Source organism: Pieris rapae, chromosome 7, assembly GCF_905147795.1.
Source record: "Pieris rapae chromosome 7, ilPieRapa1.1, whole genome shotgun sequence".
Classification (NCBI taxonomy): domain Eukaryota; kingdom Metazoa; phylum Arthropoda; class Insecta; order Lepidoptera; family Pieridae; genus Pieris; species Pieris rapae.
In genome coordinates, this window is record NC_059515.1 from 2,510,428 (window position 1) to 2,529,004 (window position 18,577).

Genomic DNA, 18,577 nt, shown 5'->3' on the forward strand with positions numbered 1-18,577 from the left:
ACAAACACTTATTTAGTTGTGTTATGTATTAGCCTAATTTATTATTAGGTGCATCTGTGTTTGTTTGTAACTTAAACTCACACTTTTACACTAAGTATTTTAACGAAGATATTAAGTAAAATTTGTGCAAAAAGAGCCTTTTCTTGTTTATTATATATAGTACAAGTATCTCGCAGAAAATAAAACATCCTGGTTCGTATTATAAAAATTCACAAATAACAAAAAAGGTGTGAAACGAGTCTAAATGTCGCACATTTAATGAAAATCATTCACCTATGTATGTAAGTATATAGTTAAAAATTACTCACCAATTTAAATAAATTAAACCCCATTTCGGGGTTCTGCACCCCTCACGTGATAAACCTGAAAATAATTGAATTAAAACCTCGAATTTGATCTTAAAAATCTTTTTATTTATTTATTTTTTTTTATTTATTTATTTATTTTCCATTAAATTTTTCTTTAATTAATCTTGCTTTAATTTAATTAATATATCTGCTTACCTAAAAAGTTTTTAAAAATAAGGGTTGATTTCTCCAAAAGTCTGGCTTTATATGCGCCTCCGCCGGCGTCGCGTGAGGTTTGCGACTGAGCTGACAACGCACGAGTAGCCCAATGTTAATACCTCGGTGTCATCGAGCTTCTCATCTCGCACCTATATAATATATATATATATATATTAAAATTTGGAACTTGCTAATACGCAAATTTTACTCTTATCATTTAAAGATGTATCATCATTTTAAATAATTCTAAAACCATCCTACAGCCTTCTACAACGCAGTATTGAGAATAAAAAATACTTATTTATTATCCTTTAATTATGATTATATATATCAAATAGGTCAAAGTTAAAAGAAAATACATGAATTTATTAATCTTTTAATCATCTTGACATTTACAGTTTTATGGAGTTCTAAATCATGGCCTAATTCGACATATTATTTTAAACAAAGGTTACATAATAATAACGTTTTTATGATCCTTGATGCAATAAATAATTATTTATTGGACTGCTAAGCTTACAGTTTTACTGCAGCCTCTTAATGCATTTTATACTGTATATAAACAAATTTGTTAAACGAGAAATATCCATTCAACTCAATTAGCATTATAAACTTACACACTTTGACATTTATTAAAATTAGAAATCGTGCAAATTGAAAATTTTTAAAGGACACTTGAAAACCACTTAGAACACTGCACTGATTAATATTTGACTATTTAAAATATATTAATGTGTATTTATCAAGTAGAATGATAACACTGAAGCACAGTTTCATATAGCCGCTACCACTAGCCCGGTACTGTAGGATGGTACGTGGTGACGTGAGTCGCTGGTCGTCTTAATTACTATTCATGTAGCGTTTCTTCCTTTCTTCCCGCCAATGTCACACATTGTTTCTCGGTACATAGCTGCCGCATCGAATAACAGTAAACTAAGTGGACCCTGAAATTGCCAATGACCTTGTTTTGCTCATATTTAAACCTAAACCGACCCAGTAAGGTTTCTGTGCATTTAATATTTAAATTAAGAATATACTTTGATGCATCTACAAGGTCTTTTGAAGGATACGCCTTAAGTCGCAGGCATTTGAGGACCAGTTCTTGTTATCGGTATAAAACTTTCGGCCCGTCCTTTGGCACGTCTTTGTATTAAAGCAAACATTAACTATAATTAGAATGTAGTACGGATGTACTCCAGTGTATTAGTAGAAACAGGTTCATCGAACTAAAAAAACAGTGTCTCTCCTTTTGTTTATATTTTAAAATGAACCGGTCGGTGTTTACTTAAAACTAGGTGAGTTGAGTACGGCGCATATTTGCAATGGACGCCAAGGGTGTTGGGACCATCCCGTACAAGTTCAAGGCAAAACTTTGCCATTTATTGGACGATTCGTCAACTTTGGTATAAAAAACTCTTGCTCTATTACTATTTATAAAATAATTCAATAGAGCTGGGTATGCACTTGGTATGTGGTTAATATCCAAATCATTTTGCCCTTTGAAATAATTGATAGTTTTCCGATTAAACCACCCAGCTGCAATAGAAATTACGTTTGTAGTTACTATGTCAGCGTAATAACAAGCTATAATTAGTTCAATGAAGTTAGCGATTCTCTTATCATTTGTTCCTAGCAGTTGAACTGTGAGGTTCAGTGCGCGTGCAGTGATGGCAGCTACAAAACAATTGTTTTTAAGTAAATTTGTCGTAACAGAGGAGAAAATTTTCAATGGCGGAGTATTAGTTGCAGACGGACTTATTGAAAAGCTATTAAGTCGAGATGAAGCAGTGAAATTGAGTATAGAATATGGGGACAAACTCAAAGTAAGATTTTGTTATACTACTTAGACTTATTTGGGACGTTTTAAATTTTTATTTATCGTATGCGATTCATGTGCAGTAAATAACACTTGTTCGAAGGCTGAAGGAAAACACAGCTCTGAGTCTGACACTCAAAAATCAATGAAACAGAAATGGTATATGGTATAGAGCACATGTTTTCTTTTAATAGGTACATACTGTTTGTATATGTGTGCACCTTTGACTACATATATTTATAACCAATTTTTTAGGTAAAACAATAACGTTAAATTTAACTTAATAATGAGTTCGCTGCTTATATTATATTCATTATGAAAAACCGCTTATCAAAACAAGTGTTTATCACTTGGCAATACATAAATATGATAACATTGTATCTTATTGACTCTAGACTTTCGATATGTTGTACTTATTAGCTGTTTAAAAAGAATTATTCTTTTCGGCATAATAATTTAAGCCATGTCAGTCGAATGGCCAAAACACTTCAACTGCTAGCCAAGCGAAATTCGATTATGCCTAGTGATAATTGTCTCATTAGTAAAACCTATTTTACGATAAGAAATACAAGTAGTTTGTTGCCATGGTTACCATTCTCTCATGAAAGAATGGTTACATGTTTAGTCCACATTAAAATAATGAGTAAATGTATTCGAAATTAAAAAAAAATGCATTAATTAAGATCAATTATGCCGCCAAACAGCTTAATAATAAACTTGGCTCCATCACATTAATTTCTTTATGAGACCCGTATTTATTTGAATGCTCAACCCACTAGATTTATATATAAAGATGGCTTCATAAAAACTTGTACCATTTAAATCTTGCCTTGTTTTTCGAAAACCTGTTGGTTTGGGCTAATATGATATAAATAAATAGTCGGCTGCAATATTATTATTATTACATAGTAACTAAGTTCTCGTAAAAATCATATGATATTTAGTATTTTTGGTTTTTTATTAACTTCTTTATCACCTTTCTAATATCAAAAAGGTGCTATCCTTGATCTTAAGCAATTTAGTTATAAAGTTTTTATGTGTGTACCTATAACATGTCGACTGCACATTTTTCAACGTCAAATGTTAATAGATGCGTTTACTGATTCATATTAATCCTACATAAGCGATAAACAATTTGGACATTAAATTGTTAAACGAGATATTTCCTTAATATAAATGCAACAAGGGAGTCAATTCAATCTATAAGAGTAGGTATATCTTTGATAAAGCTTGGATACATGAGTAGGTTTTTCTTTATAATTTTAATCGGATTTTGCCTGATTGATTGTGGACGTTTTAATGACTATTTTAATATGTAGTATTTTTCGATTATGTGATGCTGCTTCAGCTTAATCCAAGAACTGAAAATCATGACTGTTTATGGCATATCATGTAAAGAATTAAACACGTACAAATTTTTAACATTAAATTATAAATTAGTGCTAACAATAAAAATAAATTAAAAAATGAGATAATTGATGTAAAACTCCGCAATTTATGTTTTGCTGATGCATAAATTGTCTATGTTTTATTTCCTTTTTTATGGAAAAAGACACAACGATACAAATTGGAATTGTTGTTTTTGTGCTAATTGTTTTTTTTAGGTGATAGATGGAGGAGATCTGGCGATGATACCAGGTGTGGTGGATTCTCATGTTCACGTGAACGAGCCTGGACGCACCGCGTGGGAGGGGTTTCGGACAGCAACCAACGCGGCGGCAGCAGGTGGCATCACGACTATAGTTGACATGCCCTTGTTCGTTTTTATTACTTAAATACAAATCCGACAAATTATTTATATCTATTTAATGATTTATATATTAAAAATACATAATTATCTTAACATAGTACAATACCATACTATACATACGGTATGATTCAGATTTCCTGGGAAACGATAATCCTTGAGTTCTTCTGGTTTCATCATTTTGCCTATAGAAACATAAATGTGTCTACCATATTTATTATGGGTCGGCAATTAGCATTGAAGATAAGAAGAAAGAAGATAAGAAGAGCCCTCTGCAATTGAGAATTTCCATGGGCATATCATTTAACATCAAGTGAGCCTCCTGCCCGTTTTTTTCCCTGTTCTATAATCACAATTAAAAAAAGCTATTAATTTTAATACAAGCATAAATCAACATTTATCGCAGGTCCCGTAATTAATTAGACTTATCGTGATATACACGTGATAGTTTTTAAAGTTCCTTTGATTTTTTATGCATTTGCGTACTATTGGGACTTTATACAGTTGTCTGTTCTGACATTAATGTAAATCACACTTTAATAAATCTTTTTGTCCATTTCGTCCTTAACGCTGAATAACATTTGGCAAGGACATTTCCTAATGGGCCAAGTTATCGAAGTATGCATCGCACAAAATGCTTTATGCTGGCGAGAGGCCATTCAAATAACAGTTAATATTCTTGGCTCTATAAACGATGCCATTTACACTATAAATCATGCAGCTATTTTTACTTTTTATACTTAAAAAATTAATTGTTCTTGAAAACATTATCTTTCTTCAAACATTATCTTCTCTCGCACCGCCACAGCTGCCTATCGAAGTATTTCAGAACCAGCGAATTGGTGCTATTTTACAGAACGTAACAATGATTAAAAGGCCGTAGAAGTAGTTTTGTAATAGTTTTATTCTACGAGTACATTGTCCTTATATATAATTATTTAACTAATGTTAACAAATATTGTAAATTGTATTTTAAAAGAGTAGTTTGGAGTTTTTTATCCATTCTTCTCCACACGAAACTACTTTTTGGAAGGGGCAACTAGAATAATCCTTATTATTTATTTAAAGTTCAAAAATGCCATTTTAGGTTGGAATAAATGACTGACTTTGGTAATCCACTCGTAAATCGAAGTGATCCGTGATGGACATTCCATGGGTGGGGTAATAACTTATCGAGGAGAGAGAGTGAGGCAATTGCCACCTGTTCTGTAAAAAGCAAGTTTAACATTTGCTCGAAAGGTGAAGGAAAACATCGTGAGGAAAACGACATGTCTTAGACCCAAAAAGTCGACGTGTGTCAGGCACTGAAGGCTGATCACCTACTTGCCTATTAGATTTAAAAATGATCAAGAAACAGATTCGGAAATCTGAGGCCAAGACCTAAAGAGGTTGCAGCGCCACCGATTTATTTATTTATTTTGTAAAATGTAATAAGAACATTCTGATACTGTATGTATTAATCTGAATCCGTTTACAGAAATTCAATCCCACCAACGACAACTTTGGAAAATCTGAAAGTTAAAGCATCATCAGCTAAGGGGAATGTATTCGTTGACGTAGGTTTTTGGGGTGGTGTAATTGCAGGAAATCAGGTAAGAATTAATTCAAATTAAAACAATTTTAATTATTTTTTATTACTACAATGGCATGTGTGATAAGTATTTTATGTTATTTTTCTTTTTCAAAAATTTAATCCGTTGGCCGACCCGTTTGTAATATCAGGGTTATGCAATGATTAATTATTTTGTTGTTTTGTAAAACAAATAAATAATGCCACTTTATTGCGTCGTGATGTATGCCAACAATGTAGCCTTGGTAGGTTTTTTTCTCTCTTCTGTCTGTTTTCCCGTCTGCAAAGTAAAACCAATATTTATTTGCAGGATTCTCTTCAAGACCTCGTTAAAGCAGGCGTAGTTGGGTTCAAATGTTTTCTATGCCCGAGTGGCGTAGACGAGTTTCCAAATGTGGGGGTTGAAGATCTTAAATTGGCGTTCCAGGCTCTGGAAGGTACAGGATCAGTCTTAGCGGTATGTACTCTATAGTATATTTAACAAAGTATTTGCAGGACGAGTAAGTCAGTTCATACACGATTATTATCTTATGTTATTAAAATTGAACATTAAAATTGAGATTATTCAACAAATAACAGTAAAGAAAACCTATAATTTTGGTTAATTTATGTATTTTTGATACGAGACAAGTAATTGTGAGCTATTTAATTCACCTAATTAAAAATTTCAAAACGTGGAGGCATTTTGAGGTTTGTTGTGTTCAACCTATAGTTTTCACAAAAATATAAAAAGAATATAGTAGTAGTATATAGTAGAATATAGTATATTTATGCTTATGATACTAGACATCATCATTTTTAAGTTATTTAATTCATCGTATTAAAAAATTCAAAACGTGGAGCCGTTCCTGCTTTGAAAGGTTTGTTGTGTTAAACCTATATTTTTCATAGCAATAGGTATGTGATGGAAACGTACCAACGCAAAACTACCGTTGTGTGTGCTTGCATAATATACAAACACACAACGGTATTCATTGTTTTTAACTACATCCTTACTGTGCCTTTAAGACACTTGTTATTTGAGTAAACAAGTTAAATAACATTTATAAAATACCAGTTGCGCCACAACCTTTAGATGAGGGCTTCAGATTTATGTACCTTTTTCGTGATCGTTACTTTTTTTTTCAATAGACAAATAATCAGCCTTCTGTGCCTGATACACGCCTAAGACATTTTGATCTGTTTCCAAATTGTCAAATTAGTGAAATATACACTTCTTAGCATTTAACTAACTTAGCCTACCGATCATTAACTTTCTTTACTAATCTGATTCTTTATCCTTGACTGGCGGCCATATTTGTAGAGCTCATAGTTGGTAGAGATACTTAAAGGGGTACAAGGTTCTCCTTCTCCTCCTCGCCCCACGCTGGAGTAAATCCTGAAATCCTGTGTTGGGCTTCCCAGCTATTACAATGTTTTCCTTCACCGTACGAGCGAGATTCAAGTGCACAAAATAAAGAAAGCACAGCCGAGGTTAGAACCTAAGACTGGGATGATATTTGCAAGCTGAAGCCACTACGCCAACATTGATATCGCAATTTATATAGACGTTTAAAGAATACTAAACTTTCAGTTCCACGCTGAGTTAGAGGATGACGATACTCCGTGTGAAGCAAAAAAGCCGGCTCAAGGTATCAAGTTACACCTTCTGTTCCTTCAAAATACTGACACTTATTACTATAAATTCATAGAATCGGCAACTTATAAACATAGTTAATTTGTTGCGGACATAAAAATATTTTCCAATACCCTTTGTGGGACGAATATGACAAAAAAAGTATAAGTAAATCAAAGTATAAATATGTAATCTCTATTAATAAAATTTAGTTGAGCACGTTTACATATAATCGGTTTTTTTTCTCGATACTCTTGTAAATGTAAGATACAGTTAGGTACATATATCCTACATCCTACATATTATTATAATATGTCAATTTATAGTTATTATGACGGTTTTATTGTAATATTTCAGACCCAGAAGACTATAATACATATTTAGAGTCACGAACACCTAAAATGGAGCTGAACGCGATAACATTGATCAAAAAATTTGTGATGACCTCCGAGTAAGTAATTTTTCTTATATTATTACAGGTGAAATTATTCTAAGCATCATTTGTAAATAGCTGGCTTGATGACTTTGACAAAATAAATTGCTTACCTCACCAAGTAAACGCTTCTGAAATTAACGTTGTATCAAGTAATTATATACCTTCTGAGCCATTTTTATGTGTGAACAGTATCTAATACAATTATAGAACCAGAACCAGTGGTGCTACAACAGGGTCTGGGCCACTGATTTAATTATCATTTTCATTTGTCAATCTAATAGGCAAGATGATCAGCCTCCCGTGCCTGATACACTCTGTCACCTTTTTCGTCTAAGGAAATCGGGTTTTCTCACGCTTTTTTTACATCACATTCACATCGAGTGAATGCTAACTAAATGCGCACATAGAAAGTCCATTGGTGCACAGCCGTGGATCGAACCTACATCATCGATAAGAATCGCACGCTGAAGCGACTAGGCCAACTCTATGTAATATTCACATAATTATTTAGCGTTCGCGTTCACATAGTGCATGTATCATCAGCATCTGTGATACCATTACTGGTAGAAGCAAGACAAGCCAGACTGTCCAAAGGCAACGTAGCTTGGCGTGGTGGAGTTACCGCTGAGACATGCCACCATTATCTCTCTTTGAGCGCTGAAGAAATCCCCAAAGGGCATAGTGAATATAAGTGCGCCCCACCTATTCGGGAAAAGGATAATAAGGTAGTGTATTGATAATAATAACATTATTATCAAATGGCAAAAATGGATTTTATATTATATCCCACTATCGGTTGACTTTACGTTTCGTTTTACTAAATTACATTATGACAACAATTCTTAAATATCATAACTGTAATGTTAATATTGAACCTTCACAGTTAATTAAAAGGGTTCCAAGGTTTTCCACGGAAACTGTACCTATAATATACTAATAGTAAAATCAAGAATGAATTTATCTCTCGTCACAAACATAATTTGGTTTTACCTTCTCGTTAAATAGTACCTACTATTAATAGACTTTAGATTTAGGGTCTGTTTCACAATGTATGGATAAAGTACCAAATAGCTATGCAACACAAATTATTCGGAAGATAAAAGTTCTGAAGGAATTTCGCGAAACCTGACAGTCGTGAAACGCAACAACAGTGTTTATCCTACCAATAAGTAATAAATAGATTATTTGGAACTTATCCGGACATTGTGAAACAGGCCCTTAGACTACATTAACTTGTAAATACAGCGATGTGGTTGAAATAGGAATTGCTGTGGCGCCATTTATTGAAGGATGAATTGGACATGGTTGTATCTGACCATTCACCTTGTACGCCGGAACTTAAATGTAAAAACAATCTAGAGGCCTGGGGTGGAATATCCTCCGTACAGTTTGGTATGTATTAAAACGATCACGCCTTTTGCTTTACTCAATGCAATAACATTTTCCGACTTGTGATATCTGCTATGAATTATTTTCTACGTGGTTGCCTGTAGAAGCTTATGCTGTCTGTTTTTAAAGAAATGGTAACAGGAAAGTTTTACATACTTGAAACTTTCAAAACTGCGTTATTATTTAGCCTGGCTTTAGATGGCCATATTTTATTAAAAACTGAAAAAAGTTTGGTCCTTTCACTAATGTTGTCAATTTTCTTATATGGCTTAAACTTGGCACGCTATGTCCTCCCTAGATGACCTCGAAATATGATGTTAGAGACTCAAATTAGGATCCCCGGACAGCGTAAAAGAACAAAATTGTATATTCTCAGATTATAAGCGACGAACTGTCTTTCTTCCATTTACCAAAAGATCCAAAGCTTATTTGGACATTTAATATGCAAACAGACCGACTAAGTTAAGGTCCTTACATGCCTTAAACGCTGCCTAAGGCTTGCTGAAAATCTGAAATGGAGGAAGCTATGCAACACCAACACGACGAGTTTAGTACTAAAATACACGAAAAACATATAAAAATAAATTAGTTGTACTGATTTCAATCCTGATGCTGCTTTCTACTTTTTGTTATAAACAAAGAAAAGAAAATTCTATAAACACTGTCTTAAGATATTAACGTTGGCTTTGTACTGTAGGTTTATCATTATTCTGGACGCAAGCATATGCCCGGGGATTGGATTTGAGAGCTATTTCCAAATACTTATGCAGCGGACCAGCCCATCTCTGCGGCCTGGAAAAACGAAAAGGCGCCTTGAAACCTGGATTTGACGCTGATATTGTGTTCTTCGACCCTAACGAAGTTTTTGTTGTTACTTCCGACATTATAAGGCACAAAAATAAGGTATAAATTTAAAACCTAAGAATGCATTTTCCAGGGATTTTCTTTTATACAGATTTGATTCTGTATGACTTTGCTAAGAGAATAGGTAGGCCGAATTTGTAACTGAACTCGAACCCATCCAGCTTTGCGATTAGCAAGGGTAGACAATTCAAAATTCTGGGATTTCGATCAGGAAGGTTCTAGATTTGTAGACAACTAACTACGCGTAAACTACTATTTATCTTTAAATCATAATTGTATTATTCATAATTTTCTAAAGCTCATGGAACTTATAAATAAGGGGGAACAATACACAAGCGCGGGCGTTAATAATAAATGTAATAATTGAGATTCGTGCCATATAAAAAGACTACTATTATTAGATGAAAAGGTAATATGACAAATGTGACAAAATGAAAAGGTAATGTGTTTATATTATGATCTAAAGAAAATAAATTATTACTTTTTGTCCAAGGTAAGAAACCGGAATACCCAAATCTTAAAACTTTATACTGTAAAGGAACAAAATAAAATTAAGAAAATTCAACTTGACTTTGGAGGGTCATTTAATTATTTATTGTTTATTAGATGTATTTCCTGGATACGTTTTATAAGCAGCACATCTTTGATAAATCAATTTTAGTCACAAATTTGTCTTAATGTTATTTTATACGCTTTTAAAATGACATATTATCGATTTCTGTATATCCTTAGTAATCTTATAAGATTTATTTACCTTTTATAGATTGAGATTTTCGATGCACAATAGAAAAGTGTATCAAAGTACACTAATGAGTTTATAAATGGCAATATACTTAGAATGACACCTTACATATTTTTCAGCTTACACCCTACATTGGAAAGAAATTAAGGGGAGCTGTGAAGAAAACCTTCCTGCGAGGCGAACTTATATTTACCGATGGTGACACTACTGGGGAGCCAAAAGGAAAATTGTTATTACAGGACTTATAAATAAATGTTTTAAAATTGTTAATCGAGGTTTTATTATTTTCATGCTACTTACATGCTATTATAAACTGAACTGAATAACTGCTTTGGTTTTGGATTGGTAAAGATTTTGTCGGATTTTGAATGTTTGTCTAATGAAGGGAATTAAACTCCATTAAATGTTATTATTTAACCTCGAATATAATTCGCTCAACTGAGTAAAGATAAATTATGAAATATATTTGATACGGCTATTGTTTAATGTTTATTTTATTATAATATTAATATTATATTACTAAAACATTTAGCAATGCAATATGCAAAAAAATATTTGCAAAATCTTTATTAGCAATAAATTCTAGTTACATTAAATACATGATATTAATTAAATAAATCGCATTTTGTCATCCGATTAAATTATCCCTAAATATTGATATTTTAAGATTTGCATGTACTGCATTTAGTTAGCTACGACATGAAATTCTTTAGGGAAGTGTGATGTAGTGAAAGATTTGTTTAGCTACCGAGTGGGTCATAAGGTTATTAAATTATTTGACAGCGAGTCAGTGTTTGTACCGCACTTTTCCATATTTACATTATCAGCAGTACTATGGTTTTTGAAAGAACCAGATCGAAACTGCAAGTTACATTACTTGGCGATTAGAAATAGTGGCTGAGAGTTTATTACTCCTTCTTCTCTTTCAAATTAGAAGCATGTTATGTATTTTTCTTATATGAATAAATGATTTTGACTTTGACTTTACAAAGTCTTCTTGTGGTGACTCTACATCACTAATTGTTTTGTTTTTGTGTGTTTAATATAACAAAGTGTAAATAAATAAAAATAAATAAGTCTGGCTGTTAATCTCGTGAAGCGTGTCTTGCAGCTTCCTCAGCCGTAAAACCGTCCACTCGCTAACACTGCGCAGCGATGATTATTTCCTTTTACCAGCACGCATTTTTGCCTGGATCTTACCTATATTAATTAAGGTGGAATAAATTGAATTTTATAATTTTTTTAGGTTGAAAATTAATCAAACATGCAAACCGCCTAACTGTGTCAACATTTTTATTTAATAAAAGTATTATAAAGTGTGTTGTTGTTCTCTTTTTAGATTTTTTAACAGATATAATATCGCAAGAGAAAAATAATGTAGATAATTTGTACGAAACCAGTTAAAAATACGTCAACGATTGTTATGATTTTGGTTGAAATACAAATTTTCCAAGGATTCTAAGCAATTATTTGATATGATAATCTTTTATTGACATAGCACAGGTTATAAACACATTCGACTTAATTCCTAAACAAATAACTGATTTAATACGTGTTTATAACTGCATGCATTTAACGATTCATTTTTCTTGTCTGAAGTGAAATGTTTATTATATCTAAGCAGAAAAAATACATCGCCGCCCATAGACACTCACATTGTCAGATGGCCCGGAATTGCGGTGCCAGCCTTTCTTAAAGGACCCTAAATCGAATAGTTTCGGAATCATTTCGTTGGGCAGCTGGTTCCACAAAGTGGTGGTGCGCGGCAAAGACTGCGTTTACTGACTGTAAAGTGATAATAAAATAATTTTGAATTGCCAACTCATATTGTACACATACATATTCATACCTAATAAAAACATTGTTAAAAGAACTATTATACACTATATGCATATATTAAATTGATAACACTATCAATATCGGGTTAAGTACATACATATAATATACAATGAAATAATGTTAAAAAAATATTTTATAAATTGCTTAAACTTAATGATAACTATAATTTGATTTGGAAATGTCCTTCTAGTAAGAATATTCAATCTTTTACATTCATCTATCAGTAAATATCAATTGATAACATGTCAATCACATATCTTAAATTTTTAAACGTGTTATTTATAAGATTAATCTTATATAACGACATGATATTAATACGGTTCACGTTATTGCCAATTTAATTTATTAAATAGAAATCTTTTATATACAAGAAGGTAATATTAAAATTTTAATGATTAATAGTTACATATACACGCGTGTTAAAGCTGTAATCATTGAGAAAAGAGAGCCTTACTGTATTAGATTGACAAATCCAAAAAAATTATATTTAAATATTGTTTTTCAATGAAAATTTGACTAACAAAACACATATTTCCATTTACATTGAGATAATTTTCAGGATTATCGCATCTTAGAACGAAACGCCTTCAGTTGCGTAGAACGCGCAGATCTTAAACAACGTTTTCATTAAATATGCTCCTTAATCATATATCTATTTTATTATTAGGTACTTATTTAAATTTAAACTATTTTTTTTTAATTTTGAAGTAATACGTGTTTTTTTTTTTGAGGATTAATTGCGGCTGCTGCATGTCGGGGTCTAAAGCAACATGAAGTATGCAAACAGCTATTCCTTAGTCGGCGAGTTGTGACTGAATCCGCCGAGTTCGATGGTGGTGTGTTGGTTGATGAAAATGGCGTTATTGAAAGTATTTTAACTAGAAAATCTGTTGATGCTTTGCTTCAAAGTGGAGAAAGAACGATAAAGGTAGCAGTAATATTGAGGTAAGTACTATTTTATAACTATGACAACAAATAAATAATAGAGAATTGAATTTGCAGGTGTTTGATGGAGGGAATTTAGCTTTGATGGCTGGCGCTGTGGATTCTCATGTTCACGTGAATGAACCAGGTCGGACATCTTGGGAAGGATTTGTTACTGCAACACAGGCAGCTGCTGTAGGCGGGTTTACCACTGTTCTGGATATGCCTTTGTATGTAATTCAAAACCTAAGAATAATCATAAAAATATGATTCTGCAGTGAAATGCCTTCAGACCTAGATGGTGTTTTGAAAGGGATTGACATTTCTATAGACATAATTTTGTAGGTAAAATTGCGTTATTGAAAATTTAATAATTTGTCTTAGACAGGTATAGCAGCTAAACTGTTATAAATATGAACATGTTAATCCCTTGTAAACTTTCTAGTAGTTTTGTTTTAATTATTCCTATACGTAAGAGATGAGGGTAAGAGACTTTGCATCGATAAAGTAAATACAGACGGCAATTGGGTCAAATGGATATACCACATTACCAGCTATGACATTGCTAAAGAGGTAACCTGAACTAATTTTGTATTTAGGAACTCTATACCTCCTACAACAACGCTAGAAAATCTTAGAATCAAAGCAAAAGCTGCAAAGGAAGAAGTATTTGTCGATGTTGGTTTTTGGGGTGGTGCTATTCCAAACAATGAAGTATGTACAAATAATTATAGAACAGTTGTTATATTTACGATATATTTCAGAAAGTGAAAATACTTTTCTTTTTTCTAGAATGAGTACCCAAGTATGATAGAAGCCGGGGTCGTAGGGTTTAAAGGATTTCTTATAGATAGTGGAGTTCCTGAATTCCCTAACCTGAAGGTTGATGATTTAGAAAAAGTATTCGCTGCATTTAATGGGACTGAAGTTGTTTTGGCCGTGAGTTTTTAAAACAAATGATAATGACCTAGCTATTTAAAAACATGTTATGCATTCAATTTTGCAAAATGTTTCTTCATAAATTCATTTGTTTTAGTTCCATTCAGAGTTAAACGACTCAAATGTAATAAATAATTGTGATGGCAGCGCGTTTTGTACAGGTATTTTTACTTTATTAATAATAATTATTCTTAATGACTGGATAGTTAGTCACACTATATTAGTGGCCGACAAAAGAATTTCCAAGCATTTGTCATAATCATTAAATAGATAATTTATTTTTAATACATATGTATCTGATTTTTTAAATATCAGTGGAATTTTATTTATTTCAGTTATTTTTAACCGATTTCACATTGTCGTAAATTACAAAATAAGTGTATTACTTAGTTGTAGTTTTTTTAAGTATTCAGTTTTATCACTATTGAGATGAATATAAAAATAACACGTGCCGTCGGTAATGTATATTTTGTATTCACAATGTAGATTTAGATAAACTACCACCAGTATTTGAAATCTTACCACACGGTGAAACATTTATGTTTCCGTTTTTTTAAATAGAACGGGTAAGCAGTACACCTGATGTTAAGTGATACAGCCGCCCATGGACACTCTCAATGCCAGAATCCTAACGATTGCATTTCTGGTTTTTATGAATTGGTATGTTCTTTTCTTAAAGGACCCTAAGTCCAATTGGTTCGGAAATACTTCAGTGGGTAGCTGTTTCCACATAATGGTGTTGTTATAATTGTTTTTTTAATATAAATCTGTGGCCATAGGTCAGAATATAATAAATGTAATTTCATTACTTTATAGGACAAGGAAATCAATTATTAAAAAATTGTATCCTTAAATATGTCATGCTGAGCAAAAATTTGACCACATAAATATTTCCAGAACCCTATCTTTACGACACATACCTCGCAACACGCCCAGCCCAAATGGAGCTTGATGCCGTTTCGTTAATCGCTAAATATATTGGAGAGTATGAGTAAGAATCATGTTTACTTATATAAAGGGAAGAAACTATTTTATTTTTTAACTATGTATTTCTATTACGCAACTACAATTTGGCTATGTATGGAGAACGTTAATTTTAAAAGACAGAATACATATTAAAATAGAAAATGTAAAAGCTAATTCAATTCAACTTTTGAAGTGAAACTTCTTTAGAATCGTTGTGATTTCAAACCGGATGCAACGAAAAAGCGACAGTAAAAAGAGACAGAAACATTAATTCATATGATTTAACGTGGGAGAAAATGAGATAGATAAACTTCTTTCGAATCGTCGTGATTTCAAACCGGATGCAGCGGTAAAGAGAGACAGAAACATCAATTCATCATATGATTTAACGTGGGAGAAAATGAGATAGCAGGCATTATACAGCCTCTCTTTACTGCCGCTTTTTCATTTGATCGAATTTCAAACTTTCGTTGTTTTAGTTTTTGTCAAATTAAAGATTTATATTAAACTTATAAATTAAAATGTATAATTAAAATATACTGTTTTTAAAGAACACACACATTTAGATAGTGGAAAATGATTAATTTATATTTGTTTTTGAAGGTTTCACTTCTACCATGTGTGAATTGCACAAATGTTTTTTTTTTGGTTAAATTTAAATAAAACAATTGTTTTGTTGTTAATACTATATATTGTTAATACTATATATGCTAATACTTTTATCTTAAATCCTCGCAATATGTTACGTAGCGAAAATATGTTTCAGTGTTCATGTTCACGTAGTCCACGTATCAGCGGAAGGTGTTGTTCCAATACTGGAGGAAGCCCGTGAACAAAGAATTGCAAGTGGTAACAAACGCTGGCGAGGAGGTGTTACGGCGGAAACCTGCCATCATTACCTTACCCTTGCTTCAGAACAGATTCCACCAGGTCATACCGAGTACAAATGCTCCCCACCCATCCGGAATCAAGCCAACAAGGTCTTTTGCATCGTTAAAATAGACATTTAATTGTAAAAATCGTTAATTGTTATAGCCTACTTTCCTGATAACGAAATGTGAGAAAAATATTACAAATTGATTGATAGAACAATTCGTTGCTTGTAACTAGGAGAAAACACGACAAACTTGCATTTATTATTCAACGTAGATTATGAATAACTTAAAACTTGGTACATTTTAAATCAATGAGGGGAAATAAAAATTATATTAATATATAAAATAACAATAATGATAAAAAATAAATCAGTGGTGCTACAATCTCTTTAGTTCTTGGCCTCAGATTTCTGTTCCATGATCATTTTTAAATCTAATAGGCAAGTAGGTGATCATCCTCTAGTGCCTGACACACGTCGTGAACTTTTTGGGTCTAAGACATGTCGGTTTTCTCACGATGTTTTCCTTCGCCGTTCGAGCAAATGTTAAATGCGCACATAGAAAGAAAGTCCATTGGTGCACAGCCGGGGATCGAACCTACGACCTCAGGTATAAGAGTCGCACGCTAAAGCCACTAGGCCGACACTGCTCTTTCATCTAATAATAAAAGTTACTCTATAAATATATAATACCTATATGCAGTGGGTATAGAATTAAAATTAATATATTTCACCAATATATAATATATAATAAATTTCAAAAATTATGTTAAATCCTGATACATTAATTTCCGAATAAGGTGCCGGAAAACCTCAATTATCGCAGGCTTGTTTGAGTCTGTCTCATTGAAAGTTTTTGATCCTTCAGGTACTCATAAACCAAATTTTAAGGAATCGTATTAATTGTACTCTAGAGTCTAGAAGCTAAGAACAAGCTTTAAATGCTTATCGTATTGCAAATATAATTTGTAATTTTTTCAGGAAAAACTGTGGCAGTACATTAAAGAGCACAGATTAGATCTAATTGCGTCTGATCATTCTCCATCTGTTTCTAATTTAAAAGGCACCAACTTTTTAACCGCGTGGGGAGGAGTATCATCAGTACAATTTGGTCGGTAAAATATTGTACCAATAGCCGTATTTTACTTTTACTTATTTGTTAAAATTTAACAAAATTGCCGTAATTTTGCATATTCAATTTTTGCATTGCCTTTAATTTTTGTGTTATATTTGATGCAAGGTAAATGACAAGACAAGACGCAAATTTTGGCGCCACTGGATTTTTATTATTTATTTTCTACTTCTTATTGCTTTTTTAAACAAGATTCAAGGTAAACATCTAATAAATTCAGCTGGTAATAATTTTTATAACTACCACGACTGCTACTATGATGTGGTATAATAACGATTATTATGAAAATATTGCTTATTATTTAGACCGAACGAATCTTATTATTATTAATGTAGCCCTGAGTAAGCTGGTACGAATGGATGTACAAAAATAAAATTCAGTGACATTTCTCAATACTAAAGTGAGTCTTTATACAAGACAAATCAGGTTTAGAAAATACTAACCAAGCATTTAGAAAATACTAATCAAATCTCACAAAGAAAACAATATTTCAGGCGTTTCTTTATTCTGGACGGAGGCAAAGGCACGCGGCTTTTCTCTTAGTGCTGTGAGTCGGTATTTGTCATCAGGCCCTGCTATGATGACAGGTCTGCAGCATAAAGGCATGCTAAGACCGGGCTATGATGCCGATATGATTTACTTCGATCCTGAAGCCTCTTTCGTACTTACACCAGAAATTATTATGTATAAAAATAAAGTAAGTTTCACGACGATTTAAATTTAGAAAAATCTCAAAGAGTTTATTTTAGACTACCTGAACTTATTTACATTTGAAGAAACATCTTATCTTTAGTTCTGAATGTGTAGGTTTTCATGATCATCATTGTCGTTTTGGATTTATTATAATATAACTGAGACTGGTCAAAAGTTTAGTGTGTCTATGGTGATGGTAATAAATGTCCTAATATCAATACAGAAAATATCACACTGCTTCAACGCTTACGTATGTGGAAACATTTTGCTAATAGAAATTGTTTTTTTAGATCAGTCCATATATGTATAGAGTACTCCAAGGGAAAGTGATCCATACGTTCTTGAGAGGCCGACTCATTGCTTCTGAGGGCGAACTGATTGATGGTCCCCAAGGAGAGTTATTAATAAATGAAAATATTGTTTTTAATAATTAGCTAATAGTGCAATTTAGACTTATGAGTATGTTTTAATAAAACAAATTTGTTTGATCTGACTTTTATATTTTATTTTATAATTTCCCTTATC

The 18,577-nt window shown here is 32.3% G+C and overlaps 3 protein-coding genes across 3 annotated transcripts in view; 2 read left to right on the top strand and 1 right to left on the bottom strand.

The window, feature by feature from the left end:
* The window catches only part of LOC110992728 (probable chitinase 10), a 33,004-nt gene extending 32,373 nt beyond the window's left edge, over window positions 1-631 (bottom strand). Inside the window, exons 1-2 of the mRNA XM_045628882.1 lie at window positions 504-631; window positions 309-363 (exon numbers count right to left, since the gene is read on the bottom strand). Of these exons, the coding sequence (XP_045484838.1) occupies window positions 309-332 (24 nt within the window). The 5' untranslated portion in view covers window positions 333-363; window positions 504-631. The remainder of the gene's footprint in view (window positions 1-308; window positions 364-503) is intronic.
* Window positions 632-2,117: 1,486 nt separating this feature from the next.
* Window positions 2,118-10,950, top strand: LOC110992762 (allantoinase). Its single transcript, XM_022258715.2, has 10 exons — window positions 2,118-2,329; window positions 3,927-4,078; window positions 5,547-5,661; window positions 5,950-6,096; window positions 7,213-7,270; window positions 7,612-7,705; window positions 8,202-8,415; window positions 8,953-9,082; window positions 9,777-9,982; window positions 10,805-10,950. Exons 1-10 carry the CDS (start codon window positions 2,174-2,176, stop codon window positions 10,931-10,933), a joined length of 1,401 nt encoding a protein of 466 aa, XP_022114407.2. The 5' UTR covers window positions 2,118-2,173; the 3' UTR covers window positions 10,934-10,950.
* Window positions 10,951-13,119: 2,169 nt separating this feature from the next.
* Window positions 13,120-18,545, top strand: LOC110992729 (allantoinase). Its single transcript, XM_045628980.1, has 11 exons — window positions 13,120-13,191; window positions 13,256-13,452; window positions 13,527-13,678; window positions 14,048-14,162; window positions 14,241-14,387; window positions 14,485-14,548; window positions 15,285-15,378; window positions 16,120-16,333; window positions 17,209-17,338; window positions 17,854-18,056; window positions 18,343-18,545. The coding sequence occupies exons 1-11, from the start codon at window positions 13,158-13,160 to the stop codon at window positions 18,484-18,486; spliced, it is 1,494 nt and encodes a 497-aa protein (XP_045484936.1). The 5' UTR covers window positions 13,120-13,157; the 3' UTR covers window positions 18,487-18,545.
* The last annotated feature ends 32 nt before the right edge of the window (window positions 18,546-18,577 follow it).

Bases quoted from the DNA above. Each gene is read 5' to 3' on its own strand.
- LOC110992762 (XM_022258715.2), top strand. From the start codon at position 2,174: ATGGCAGCTACAAAACAATTGTTTTTAAGTAAATTTGTCGTAACAGAG. The intron at 5,662-5,949 runs GTAAGAATTAAT...ATTTATTTGCAG, and splicing joins GTGTAATTGCAGGAAATCAG to GATTCTCTTCAAGACCTCGT. The intron at 6,097-7,212 runs GTATGTACTCTA...CTAAACTTTCAG, and splicing joins GTACAGGATCAGTCTTAGCG to TTCCACGCTGAGTTAGAGGA.
- LOC110992729 (XM_045628980.1), top strand. From the start codon at position 13,158: ATGCTCCTTAATCATATATCTATTTTATTATTAG. The intron at 13,453-13,526 runs GTAGCAGTAATA...TTGAATTTGCAG, and splicing joins GTGGAGAAAGAACGATAAAG to GTGTTTGATGGAGGGAATTT. The intron at 14,388-14,484 runs GTGAGTTTTTAA...CATTTGTTTTAG, and splicing joins GGACTGAAGTTGTTTTGGCC to TTCCATTCAGAGTTAAACGA.